At 53.9% G+C, this 13,088-nt stretch overlaps 1 protein-coding gene across 1 annotated transcript in view; it reads right to left on the minus strand.

The window, feature by feature from the left end:
* Positions 1–13,088, minus strand: part of TEX264 (testis expressed 264, ER-phagy receptor) — a 109,113-nt gene that overhangs the window by 27,339 nt on the left and 68,686 nt on the right. The window contains exon 5 of the mRNA XM_075005739.1: positions 3,624–3,789. Coding sequence (XP_074861840.1) covers positions 3,624–3,789 — 166 coding nt within the window. The remainder of the gene's footprint in view (positions 1–3,623; positions 3,790–13,088) is intronic.

Here is a 13,088-nt window from a genome sequence, read left to right on the forward strand (position 1 = left end):
ATTCCTACAAAAAGCAGAAACTAGGTCAAATTACACAGGATGAACATAAACAAACCACACAAAGGATGTAGGGGCAAACTTAGAAAGGAAGAGGCACAAAATGAACTCAACCTAGCTCGATACAGAAAGGGTAACAAGAAAACATTCTACAAACGCATGAGAAGCAAGAGGAGGACCAAGGACAGGACAGACCCATTACTCAGTGAAGATGAAAAACAATACCAGAAAACGTGGAAATGACCAAGGTGCTTAATGACTTGTTTTGGTGGTGGCCCAACTCCTAACATAGTGAACGCCAGTGAAAACGGGGTAGGTTCAGAGGCTGAAATAGGGAAACAAGTCAGACATTACTGAGGTACAGCTATGCTGTGCTGCTGTTAGGTGATGAGGCTGTGTTGACAGTGCCCTGAGGCTGAATGTCTCTGTGTGTGCATGAACACAGGTTGTTGGCACTTTGGTGGACAAAACGCTTTCACCGCCTATGAGAGTGCTACTGCCAACAAAACAGGGCTCACACTTTCGCTTGTTGCAGCAAAATGGTCGTGTGGGGGGATGTTAAGCCCCCATGAACGACAAAAGCTGTCGATCAAATGAGAGTGTAGACATAGCCTTAGACAAGTTAGATGTCTTCAAGTCACCAGGGCTGGATGAAATGCATCCTAGATCTCCAAGGAGCCAACTAAGGAGATATCTGAGCCATACGGGAGAGATTCCAGAACACTGGAAAAGGGCAAGTTAGTGCCCATCTATAAAAACGGAAAATGAGGGCAACCGAAGGAATTGCAAGACCAGTCAGCTTACCTTATATACCAGGAAAGATAATAGAGCAAATAATTAAGGAATCCATTTGCAAACATCTAGAAGATAATAAGGTGATAAGTAAGAGTCAGCATGGATTTGTAAAGAGAGAAATCTTGTTAAACCAAAGTGGCAGCTTTCTTTGACAGGATAACAAGCCTTGTGGAGATGGGAAAAGTGGCAGGTGTGGTATACCCAAACTTTAGTAAGGCTTCTGATACAGTCTTGCATGAACTTCTTACTAAGAAATGCAACCTAGAGAGGGCTACTATAACGTGGTGTATTGATTGGATAACTGCTCCCAGAGAGTAGTTATCAATGGTTCACAGTCATTTTGGAAGGGCATAATGAGTGGAGTCACACAATGCTCACTTCTAGGACCAGTTCTGTTCAATATCTTCATCAGTGATTTAGATAATGGCACAGAGAGTACACTTATAAAATTTGGAAATGATACCAAATTGGAAGGGGTTGCAAGTGCTTTGGAGGATAAGATTACAAAGCAAAATGATCTGGACAAACTGGAGACGTGGTCTGAAGTAAATAGGATGAAAATCAATAAGGACAAATGTGAAGTAGTCCGCTTAGGAAGGAACAAACTGCATACATACAAAATAGGAAGGGCCTACCTAGGAAAGAGTAGTGTGGTAAAGGATTTATGGGTCACAGAGGACCACAAAAGCTACACGAGTCAACACCGTTGCAAAAAAAAGCCAACATCGTCCTGGGAATGAACAGGAGTGTTGTAAGTAAGACATGAGACGTAATTCTTCTGCTCTACTTTCTGTGCTGGTTAGGCCTCAGCTGAGACTAATGCGTCTAGCTCCACATCCCACATTTCAGGAAAGATGTGGACGAACTGGGGAAGATCCAGAGAAGAGCAACAAAAATTACTGACTGTCTAGAAAACATGACCAAAAAGGGAAGATTGTAAGAACTGCAGTTGTTTCATCCGAGAGGGGACAGAACAGCCTGCAATATCTAAAAGGCTGTTTTACCAGGAGGAATGAAAAAAAATATTCTCCTTAAACTCTGATGGTAGGAAAAGAAGCAACGGGCTTAAACTACTGCAAGGGAGGTTTAGGTTGGACATTGGGAAAAGCTTCCTGTCAGGGTGGTTAAATACTGCAATAAACTGACTAAGGTGGTTGTGGAATTTCTGTCACTGGAGATTTTTAGGAGCAGGTTAAACAAACACCTGTCAAGGATGCTCTAGAGAGTGCTTGACCCTGCCGCATATGCCAAAGACTGGACTCGACGACCTCTCGAGGTTCCTTCCAATGCTATGAAAGTAACTTCTCCCTTGCCTGCCACTAGCCAGCAAGAGAAACTTTTACCATCTCTGGGAAACAACCTCTCTCTTTGCCTCACTCTCTACACAAAGAGCTCCATATTTGTCTATAGCCATACAGAAGGTGGACCCCAGTGCATAAGATACTGATCAAAACCCATGTAAATAAAAGGTCATTCGACGGGAGGGCTCTGAACGCCTTAGCTCTGCCCCCTCAGATGTATGAATTAGAATGTTTGTCCACATGCTCTGAGCAGGTTAGTATAACCCCAAGTTTTGAAACTATATGGCAAAAATGTACACATGTAACCATAGCAGACAAATGTGCACAAAAATGTGTTGGTTTATAAAAATCTGAAGGGTCCTATGCTGTGCACGGGCACCTAAAGTTACAGAAAAGAGTGCCCAGCATGCATCAATCGGTCACTGCCACTACCACATAAGACCTAACAGCCAGTGACATTACAGCCTCATGTGATCAGCTCACGTCAGAGCCCATTCTAAAACTACCCAGAACTGGGACTTTGAGCCTCCCGACAGCTGTACTGCCGGAGGAACAAAGAGCGGGTGGAATCCTGCTCTCTCGTTCGGGGGCTGTGGTTTGTGTGATCACCAATGAATGAAATTGACCCTCTGCCCCGAATCTGCCAGTATGGCAAAGACATGCATATTGATAGCTACCTAAAGACTGCCTCACACTTTGCAACGCATATTACACACACGTACTTGCCCTGAAATGTGCAAGAGGGGCCGCTTTCCCAGTGGTTCACAAGACCTAACATCACCTAAGACACAACTCCGGGGGAAAACATTTGCAGCTTCTCCTGGGTAATTCCAAGTCACGTACATTTTGGTTCCATGAAAAGCGAGAGCACGCGGCAAGAGCCAGGAGCATTCTAACAGCAGCAATGCGATGATGGTGGAGCAGAGCGTGACTATCGCATGCCTTCCCCCTGCCCCCCGACATTACAGGCACTTCCTCTCTAGGTACAGAGACTTCAGCACACCTTTTAGGCAGGGACCGCTGGCTAATTCTTGGGTTAGCGCTGGGAAGTTGTGGTTTCAGTTATTCAGGATTCCAAAGGTGACTGATGCACAAGAGCTCAGGAGAGATCTGTGCAATGAGAGCGAGTGACCACAAGTGGAAGTACCCCCGTATTGCTATTAGACGTGGGGCAGCAGATCCCCCACAATCCAAATTGATTTCCTGCTTACTGATATTTCCTGCTTACTGATCATCGTAAGTGCATGATGTGGTAAACACCCCAGGGGCCGGGGATGTCAAAATCAACACTTCTTTCAATGCAAGTGCAAGGGGGTGACTTGTTTGAAATCCAGAGTAATTGTGACACAGGCTCTGGGCCCTGCAGGAACTTAAGGGATGTTGTTCCTTCACAGAAACTAGATGGTCGGCAAACAGAGTGGCAAAACCCGTCCACCTTACAGAGCAGCTCCACCTTAGAGGGGACTGGGGACCCTGCATTTAGTCAACCTTAGAAAGGGCTGACTTCCATGGGGAAGTCTCTGTGGGTACCTGTGACGTCTGTCTGGGCATCCTCGGCCTCCGCCGCTCTGCTCTTCCGCTCCAGCTCTTTCATTTCGGGCACATAGAAGTCCCCTTGGCGTGCCAGGGGGCAGATGAAATAGATGCGGTCTCCTTTGTAGATCTCCAGCCTGGGATGGGCGCACAGCTTCCTTTCCTGAAAGAGAGCAAAGGCACCCGTTAGCCGTGGACGCCACCACTCTGGAGGAACCGCAGACATCACAGGGCCGTCCCTCAACACGCGTCTTTGCAGTTCCCAGCCAGCGACTCTGCTCAAGGGAGCTGTGACTCTACTCCCAGCATGGGTCTCAGTCCAAAGCCCATCTGGACAGCCATTGGGCAGTGTCCTCCTCGGACACCAGGCTCTCCAGTCTGGTGCTTTCGTAGCATCAGAGGTTGCTTAGGGACACCATGGCCGACCCAGGGAAGAGGGGACAAAGAAGGCAGTCAAAAGCCTCCAAGGTGCCCATCACACCACAGAATTACCTCACACGCCGCTGTGCCTTTTCCCACAAAGGGCTGAGGGAAGGAGTCACAGGAGAACACTTTGCTGCATGGCTGAAGGGGGAGGCCGTGGTACAACAAGAGCTGAGCATCTCTGCTCCAGACCCGTGGGGAGGCCACGAGGTTCCGAGCAGCCCAGTCGTCTCAGTCTGCCCTACCTGTGCTCTCCGTGGGGTGCAAAGGGGCTGCCTTCCGCCCCGCGCTGACAGGGAGCCGGGGCCCTGCCGCCCCAGAGCACTCCCAGCCGGATGACAGAATCAATCCTCGTTTGCAGCAGAGGGCGTCTCGCTCTAATCTTTCGCCATCCGAGGAGGCCCGGGGTGGACGGCGATAGGCCGGTACCATTATCCTCTGCCAGCCCTGCATGCCCAGCCAGCAGAGATGAAGGACTCTGCGGTCGTGAGAAAACTGGACTCCCGCCGAATGCACTGCAGGGTTTTCAGGTCTGTGCCTTTCCCCCGACCCCTGAGTGACATTATCTAGGCTTTCTCCAGTGCTGCTGGTTCACTGGGTAAGCAACCCTCACCCTGCCAACCTACACAACACAACACAGCCCCGATGAGCTGCTGCCAATGCCGTCAGCAGGGGAAAAAAGGCATATTTTTAAAGCATGTTCAGCTAACACTTATTACAGTCTTTGTGAAGACCAGGCATGTCAGCCGGGCTAGGTCAACCCCAGGGCTTTAACCCGGGCAGTCTATCCTGCCACGAAGCCAGTGAAATGAAAACGCTCCGTGACAGCTGGCTCCCGAAGGGTTAAAGCCATCCTTAGCAGGAAAGAGAGCTAACGCAAATCAAACCCTTCCGAGCAGGACAAGCTGCAACTTGCGCAGACACACCAAGGACTCAGCTCCATGCCTGGCACAGACTCGGCCCCTCTCCCAGCAGCCAAGCAAACGCTGGTGTGACCCCCGCCGCCTTCACTGGATCGGCCACAGCGTCCCTCTGTCTCACTCGCAGGGCCCAGGAAAATGGATGCTGCTCTGCGGTCTGGTACTGAGCGACACTGACCCAAGCAAGGGGCTGGCTGCTGCTCTGACCAGGAACCTGACCCTCAGCGCAGGCTCAGTACTTCTCAGCGCGATCCAGGCACCCCAGGAGAGACCAAGAAAGCAGCTCCTTCCAGGAGGAAAAGGGAATTTCCGACGACTTTCCTACCCCTTCTGCTGCCTTTGCTCACGGTCCCCCGCTGCCCCCGCCCCCACTGCGAGGCTTGCAGGTATCCCATGGGCCCAGCACCCGCGGGTGGGAGTGGCAGCCTCCCTAATGCAGGCCGTTCTGAAGCCAGCCGAGCGGGACCCAGGCCGGGGAGAGGGCAGGAATGGGCGAAAACTCTGGCTGGTGCCGTGCAGGATGAGGCCAGCAGGGCCCGGAGGAGTCGGGTGGGGGGAGGGGCCGGACTCAGCACTGAAAGAACAGCTGGACGCTCTGACGAACACCCACACCCCGCCCGCCCGCCCGGCAGCAGCTGCGTCGCTTGACGTCTGCTCCACTGCGCCTGGCAGAGGGGGCTGACTGTGGATGGCAAAGCTCCGCTTTGGGGGTGGAGATGGCAGGCGGGCTGGTTTTTTTCTCTTAAAATCACCGGGAGCTTTATTTTGGGATGCGCAGCCCAGGCTCAAACCCATGTCCCCAGATGGCCCTGTGCCGAGACGGCCTCGGCCAGCTCACGGCAGCCTGCTCCCTGCTCCGCAGCTGCAGGGCACGGCAAGGCAAGCAGACGGGGCAGAGGACGCAAGCTGGTCGTGCTGGAAAGGGGCTACAGAGAAACAAAGGGATGAGCAGTGCAGGCTAATTGGATGCAGCTCCATCCTGGACAGTTTGGATTGGCAGTTGTGACCACTAGCAGCCGGGCAGCGGCCTGTGTGCCGTGAGTTTGGAGGGTCTCAGGTTAGCTCCTGGCAGACTGGATTCTGCCATCGCTAGCTGCTTCTGCTAAGCAAACGGGCCGCAGAGCATCCACTCCTCCAGAGCTCCTCTCCAGCAGGGGGGAGGCACGCTGGCAGGGGACGCCTGCGCTGTGGCTGCTCCTCGGTAGCAAGCTACGTGGGTCTCACCCCTCCTGTGCCGAGGCAGGGAGGCACCGACCCCCATTCTGCTGAGGGCGAAGCGAGGCACAAGGAGGTTAAGTGACTCGCCTTGGCTCCCACAGGGAGCGTGTGGGGGAGCAAGGAAATGAACGCAGGCGTCCCCAGGCCAGAGCCCTGTCCACAAATCACCCCCCTTTCCAGTGCTCCGTGAACACCAGCACGCGGGGGATCTGAAGGGCAGGGAGCAGAGCAGCGAGGGGCATGCCAGCTGTTGAAAGCCCACACCTCCCAGGGAGGGCAGCTCTGGCTGGCTTCACCCCAGCGGGGCTGACGATTCCCCTAGGCCTCGCCTCTGCAACTCACCCCATACCGTGCCGGCCCACAGTTCTCTCCTTAGCCTTGACCGCTGCAGCCCCTGCTCCTCACGTACAGAGCTCCCCGTGCCACTACCTCTAGTACTGCGCTCTGGGGCTCCTCTCGGTCGGGCCAGCCTGCGATGGTTCATGACATGCATAGAGAGGGGCCAAGCTCCACATCCGCTGGGAACAAACCCCGGTGAAAGGATTTGTGCCGGCATTTCCATCGGGCCCCCTGATTCTGGACCCAACTGAGACGCAGCCGTGCGAGATGGCACCGGGGCACCTTTCTCTGCACGGGTCGAGGAAAGGAGACAGGTTTATCCCCCTGTATCGGTTTGCCACGACACAAGAGGAAATAGCAGCACACAGTGTGATGTATTGCTCTGCAGGGAGATCTGCCTCCATCTGATTCATCCCACCCGGTCAAGGCTGGCAGCACGGCAGAATTCACAGGGCCCCGACTACTGCCGTGGCTCCGTTCACATGCGGTAGGGGCGTGGTAGCAGCCAGCGTCCCCGCACCTCTCTCCTCCCAGCTGGGTGAAAGCATGGTACGCCCCCGACTGCAGCCGAAGTCAGTGGATTCTCCAGGGGCTCAGGGCCTCTGAAAAAAATCAGGCCCCCAACACTTCAGCTTGGGCCTCAAAAAATGAAGGCATCCAAAAAACTCAGTGGCCTCGTCTGGAAAAGTTGGCCTTGGGCCTCCTGTGCTTCAGTTTCCCCACCAGTAATATGGGGACAATGCGACCAACCTCCCAGAAGGGCAGTGAGGATGTATTAAGGTCGCTGCAATTCTCGGAGGATATAAAATGCCAAGGATCATTATTAGTAATAAACCCTCCCAGGAGCCACATTCTACCACAGAGGTGCTCAGAAAGCTACTGACTTCCCCGGGAGCTCAGAGCACAGCTGGGTTCAAGTTGCCTCACTTGCACTTGGGTTTATTTCCAGAACCCCAGGCTTTCCGGGATTTCAGATCCCAGCCTTTGGCTCAGCCTGCTAGGAGAACACAAGTCATTCGCAAGATGGCCCCGCTTCTGGGACAGTCAGAATCAGAGTTTCGATGCAGCTGTAATTTGAACACAACCAGGACTATGCCAGTTGCCTGAAGCTCAGTGCTGGATGGAGGAAATCAGTTTCTTGCTCCAATCTCTCATTTGTCTGTTGCAGGAGAGTCGAACCAGCCCCCTAGCAGAATGTTGCTACACACAGAGCAGGCAATGTCTGTTGTGATTCAGTGGAGTGTACCGCTGTAAAGAAATCAAATTTCTGTCAAGGAGACTGGTCCCTTGGAGAGGCTAACGGGAACACGGACGATCCGTCTGAAGCATCTACAGCTCCTACTTGACGGCAGGTGAAACAATATCAAGTCAGATCAAGAACAATATTAAATAAAAAGGGATGGGGTAGGTTTTAAAAGGAGGCCAGAGACGGCTCTCATCTCTCTTGGCTTTTTAAATGACAAACCGAACAAGAACCTTCCCTGCCGTTGTGCCCTCCGGGCCTTAAATGCAACTGCTACCGGCCCATCAGGAAACTGACGTTCCATACCTTATTTTAGGTTATTGCAACAAAGGCCGGCGAACGAACTGCCAAAGCTTGACAGCTGGCGGGGGACCTGTCCGACAGGCACTCCAGCACCACGAGTGGGCCCCAAAACAACTCGAACGGGATTTCAAAGAGCAGGCAGTCAACAAGGAGACAGACGTTCCCTGGGCATCTGCATTGGAGAGTCCATGCCTAGGCTCATGATCTGGGCCCCATCGTATCCAAAGCTAATGTTTCCTCCCCCTCTCCTCCAATCATCATTTCACACTAGAGCCTGGTATTTATCCTGTGCCCGTTAGGGTAGTTCAGAGTGTCTAGTGCACATAAAACAGCAGCACAACGAGCTCAGTCTTGTCTCCTTGTCACATTCAAGAGAGGAGCAGGCTGGCTAGAATTTAGCTTCTTTGCTGCATAGTCTCTCCCCGCCAATAACGAAAGGCAGGGTAGAGGAGACTGCGGCCCAGCAAACGGGCAAATTTCTGGTCATCCTCATCTCTGGCGGAAGGCCACTGGGACAGCCAGAGCTGTCTCCAGCTCCCACAAGGCTTTCCCGCTCCAGTGAGAACTGCCTAGCCCTAGATGGCTGCCGTCTCTCAGGAGAAGCAGGCTCCACGCCCTCTGAGTTATGAGACCCCTAAGTCCTAGTTTGCGAATTCATGTGGGGCTGAAGGGTGCTCTTTGGAGCTGATTTTCTCAGCAGCTAGAGCAGTGGTGGGCTCTGTTCTTGACCAGTCTACTGCCATCCAATCTCACACTCCAGACTGCCTCCTGAACATTTCTTCCAGGGTTCCTCACCATCCGCTGGAACTTAATATGGTCACACCTGACCCAACCAGTCTTTCAATACTCTCTGCGACTGCTGAACATGCAACTAATCACTCAAGCTTCTTTAAGGTTCTTCTTTAACTCCTTCCACTCCTGTCCTGCCCAGGGGTGGTCTGTATCTTGCTGCATCTGCCTTCACAGCGTGCTGCAGATCTGACCTTTTCTCTTGTTCTGGGCAAACACCACTCAGGTCCTCCTCGTCTCTATCTTCAGCACTGCAGATGCCACCTTATGGTTAATGCAAACAGGTGCGTTTTCACAGTGCTACACCAGTTCGTGCAAGCTAAGGATCTGGTTCTGTGTTGCCAAAAGTTCTTCTATACCTAGCAATCCTCTCCTGAACGCCCGTGGGCTTTGGCTGTCCTGCAGCAAGGTGTTCTTACGGCCCTCTGGCCAGAAAAATCAATAGTCAGCTTTTAGTTTGTACCGATGCTTGTTTTGCCCAGGCATTAATGAGCACACGTGGGCACATGATGATCTGATTTCACATATTTGTGTGTGCTGTCAACAGGTCATCTTCTGGGTGCTCCAGGAGCTATTGTGGAGAAGGTCTCTGGCCTGTGCTATGGAGGAGGTCAGACTACGAGGATCACAATGGTCACTTCTGGCCTTACGAGCTATGAATCTATGACTCCCTGCAGCAGGGATTCAAGGACAGGAGGAGAGCTAGAAACCTATAGCAGAGAGCAAGCAGGACGGGGAGGAATTGGGGGATGGTGGATGACAGCTCCACGGAGGAGCAGAGGAGAATGCTGTGACTGCACGTGGCTAGAGAAGCACGAGAAGGAAGGTGGTGGAAAGAGAGACTGGAAGTGCCGGGAGGAAACCCGGTGTCTTCCCTACTGCTCCTTGGGGATCATTCCAGCCAAGACGCGAGATCGCTCCGAGATTGGCAGCTGGGAGGCAGTGCGCGGCGGGGGAGTCCAGGTTCCCTGGCGAGCAGGACTATGGCAGGAGGAACACCTGAAGCAGCTGTGGATGGGCTAGACGGAGTGAGCCTTCCAGATGGAGAAGGAGAAGGCAAAGGGAATTACGAGGACGGAAGTGCGGTTATCAAGGGATAGGATGGGGGCCCGCTCGGGGCCGGAGTGACTTTTCTCGGGGGCTGGGGCTAAGAGCTTTGGTGAGATCACCAAGGCTCTGGTCCGGTGTGCAGGAGGGGGCTGACGGGGAGCAGGGTGGGACGTAGGGTGCAGGAAGGGGCTGGAGATGTGAGGTCTGGGCAGGAGGGAGAGAAGAGGGGGCAGGGGATCGGGGAGCTCCTGGGGTGGGTGGAGGGGGACAAGTGGCTACGCGCAGCCCTGCATTCGCAGAAACCTCCCCCGCCACTTCCACTGGCCGCTATTCCCGACCCAGAGGAGTGGCAGGCCTGGAGCCTGCAAGGGAGCACCCCTAGCAGCCATGCCCCACGGACTCCAGCCCGGGGAGGGAGCAGAAAGAGCAGCGCAGAGAGCCACTCCCTCCTCCGCCCTGCAAAGCTGCAGCACGCCGAGGCTTTAGCGGCTGCATCCCAGGCTCCGGGTTAAGGGGAGCCCAGCCTGGGCACGCCGGTGAGTTGGTCTCAGGGAAGGGGCGGGATGAGGAGGAGAGGAAGGTGACAGAGGTTATGGGAGGGCGACAGGGCAGAAAAACGAGCGCAGCGAGCCTGGTGGGAGGCAGCGGCTAATCACGATGCCGGGCAGAGGCGACAGGTTAGCGAGCGAGCGGTGGAGCTGGCTGAGAAGGAAATCAGCAGCAAATGAGACCCGGAGTTCATTAGTGAGTGAAACTGTTAGGAGCCAGGGATGCAGTTCATCAGCTCAAGCTGCAGCGCAGGCCCGAAGGCAAAGTAGTAAATGCGTGATGAATTAGCAAGGGCTCAATAATGCAGGAAATCAATGGGGAAGTTAAGCACACAACAGATTTAGCCACAGATGAGTGAGGCCGTGGGTTAATTGTGCAGCTAATCAATGCAGAGAGTGACAAGGTTGGGAAATGCGGCTTGGGCCAATGACTCATTCTGCACCGGGGGCGGGTCCAAGGCACAGAGAACTGGAGCCCAAAGCCTCCCAGCCTGTCCGTGGCAAAGCCAGCCAGAGATCCAGAGCGCCACCTCCCTGCCCTGCCTTTCAGCCGCAGGAGAGCCTTCCCTGAGCACGGCTGGAGGTCTGGAGCAGAGCAGCTCGCAGCCGGCTGGTAAGAACAGGCCTCAGCCTTGGAAGAGGGCAGCTGACGTGCAAGTGGACGAGAGAATTTACAGACAACCCAGGATCTGCCAGGCAGCTCCCTTTAGGAGTGGGCTGTCCTCTGAGGGCCCTGTGCTGCTGTAAGGAGGGGAGGAGCGACCTCCAGTGCTTTCCTATCCCCCAGTTATTTAATAAGCTCCGTGGCTGCTCCCAGCTCTGTCTCTCCAGCTGGTTTAAAGGGCAGCTAACAAGGAACACAAGCAAGCAGGCTGGCGAGCTGCCCCACAGCTGGTGCTGTGGGTTGGCAGGACGGCCTTTTCCCTCTTAAAGGCCAAGTGAGTCCCACTGGCCTGTGCAACAGCATCTGCCAGTTTGTGCCACCTGCTCCCAGCCAAGAGTTCTGCTGTGTTCTGCTCTTCAGACTGTAGTTTCTTTGGGGCAGGGTCCTGGCTGTTTGCAGTGACTGAGGACCAGTCCTTGGCCATGGAAGAGACATTCCAGTTGGAAGAATGGAGCAGATAAGGAAGGAGTGCCCCAGCCTTGCAGAAAGAGGTACTCACCACTTGTGCCACAAGCCAAGCAAAGGCACTGCCAGGGGTGTACCCATGCCACGGAAGAGCCTTCCTGGCACAGGCCACTGGGCAGGTTAAAAGCAGCCTGCAAAAGCACCAATGCATCGAGGGAAAGCCAGTCAGGTCTGGGCTGAGGAGCAAGAGGCTTAACTGCTGGCTTGATGGGCATACAGACAACAGATACCCAGCGGACAGATTGATGGGGACAGCTGAGAGCTGAATAAATGGATGCTGCAGACTGAACGGGAAGTGAGATGGAGACTGGCAATTTCCCATTTTCAGTCTCAGCAGCAAAAGCTATATTGTTTTCAAAGACACAAAGTGCCTCTGATCTAGGGATACCAATCACACCCCCCACAAGCACAGCTCTGGCCTGACGCTAACAAGCCACCCTTCCGCCCAAAAGGAGGGCGACTCGGGAAGCACACCGCACACCAGCACCCACAGACGCCACAAAGCGCCGCACAGCGGACCCGAAGAATCTGCCAAGTTCACCAGCGCTGAAAAAGAACATGATAGGTACTGTGCTGCGATCCTCACCAATGTCCCCTGTAGACTGAACGCTGGAGCAGCTGTCCAGGAGATTCAGGAGCTGCCCAGCTGATTACCAGAGCACGCACAGCCGGCAGCGAGTTTCTGTCGGTGGTGCACATAAAATTTATTCTACCCCGGATGGAAAAGGTTAGAGGGAACACTCCTCGAGGGCAGAAGTGAGCCAGCACGCAGATCCCTCCACTGCCACCAGCATTGTGTGCTTGTGTCCTAGCCATCCTGCAGAGAAAGGGTGTTAAAAACCGCCCTCCCAGGTCTGACTGCCACGTGCACCACTCCAGCCGTGCAAAAGGGCCTTGCACGACTAGAAGCGTCACTACAGTGCGAAGACGTGAAGGTGAATGAGGCCACGGTCCCCAGAACCTCTGCGGCCCTAAAGGGGATAGGTAGGCAGAGCAAATCCTGGCCTCTGCAGACATCCCACCAAGCCGCTCAAAGACTGGCTTTCAGAGCCGTGGAACCTTTTCTCCCTTCCATCCAACCCCCTGTCAACACCAGGCTTCCCCAGCTCAGCAGCTGGCTGCCTTTACTACGGAGGCCTTCGTAATTGCTCAGACAAGGGACTGGTCTAATTCAAATTTAATTTCCAGCGCAAGCTGAAGTCATTAAAATACAAGCTGAAGCCTGTCAAAACTAAGAGAGCACGAAATGACTTGTTAATGCTGCTTGCTGCCCCATGGAATTTGTGGGGAAGCAGGAGGGGCAGGGCAGGTGGAGACGTGCTAAGCCAGGCTCACCTGCTCGGAAATTCACACGCCCCCAGAGGTTTTAGCTTTCCCCTCAGCACTGCAAGACCTCGCCGCTTGCTAGAAGAGCAGCCGCGTGGCTTAGTGGGCTGCCCCAGACTCCAGATACAGGCAGGCCTGGGGTCCTCTGGCTCTCCAACCAGCTGCCACGCTGAC

This window comes from Carettochelys insculpta, chromosome 11 (genome assembly GCF_033958435.1).
Source record: "Carettochelys insculpta isolate YL-2023 chromosome 11, ASM3395843v1, whole genome shotgun sequence".
NCBI lineage: Eukaryota > Metazoa > Chordata > Testudines > Carettochelyidae > Carettochelys > Carettochelys insculpta.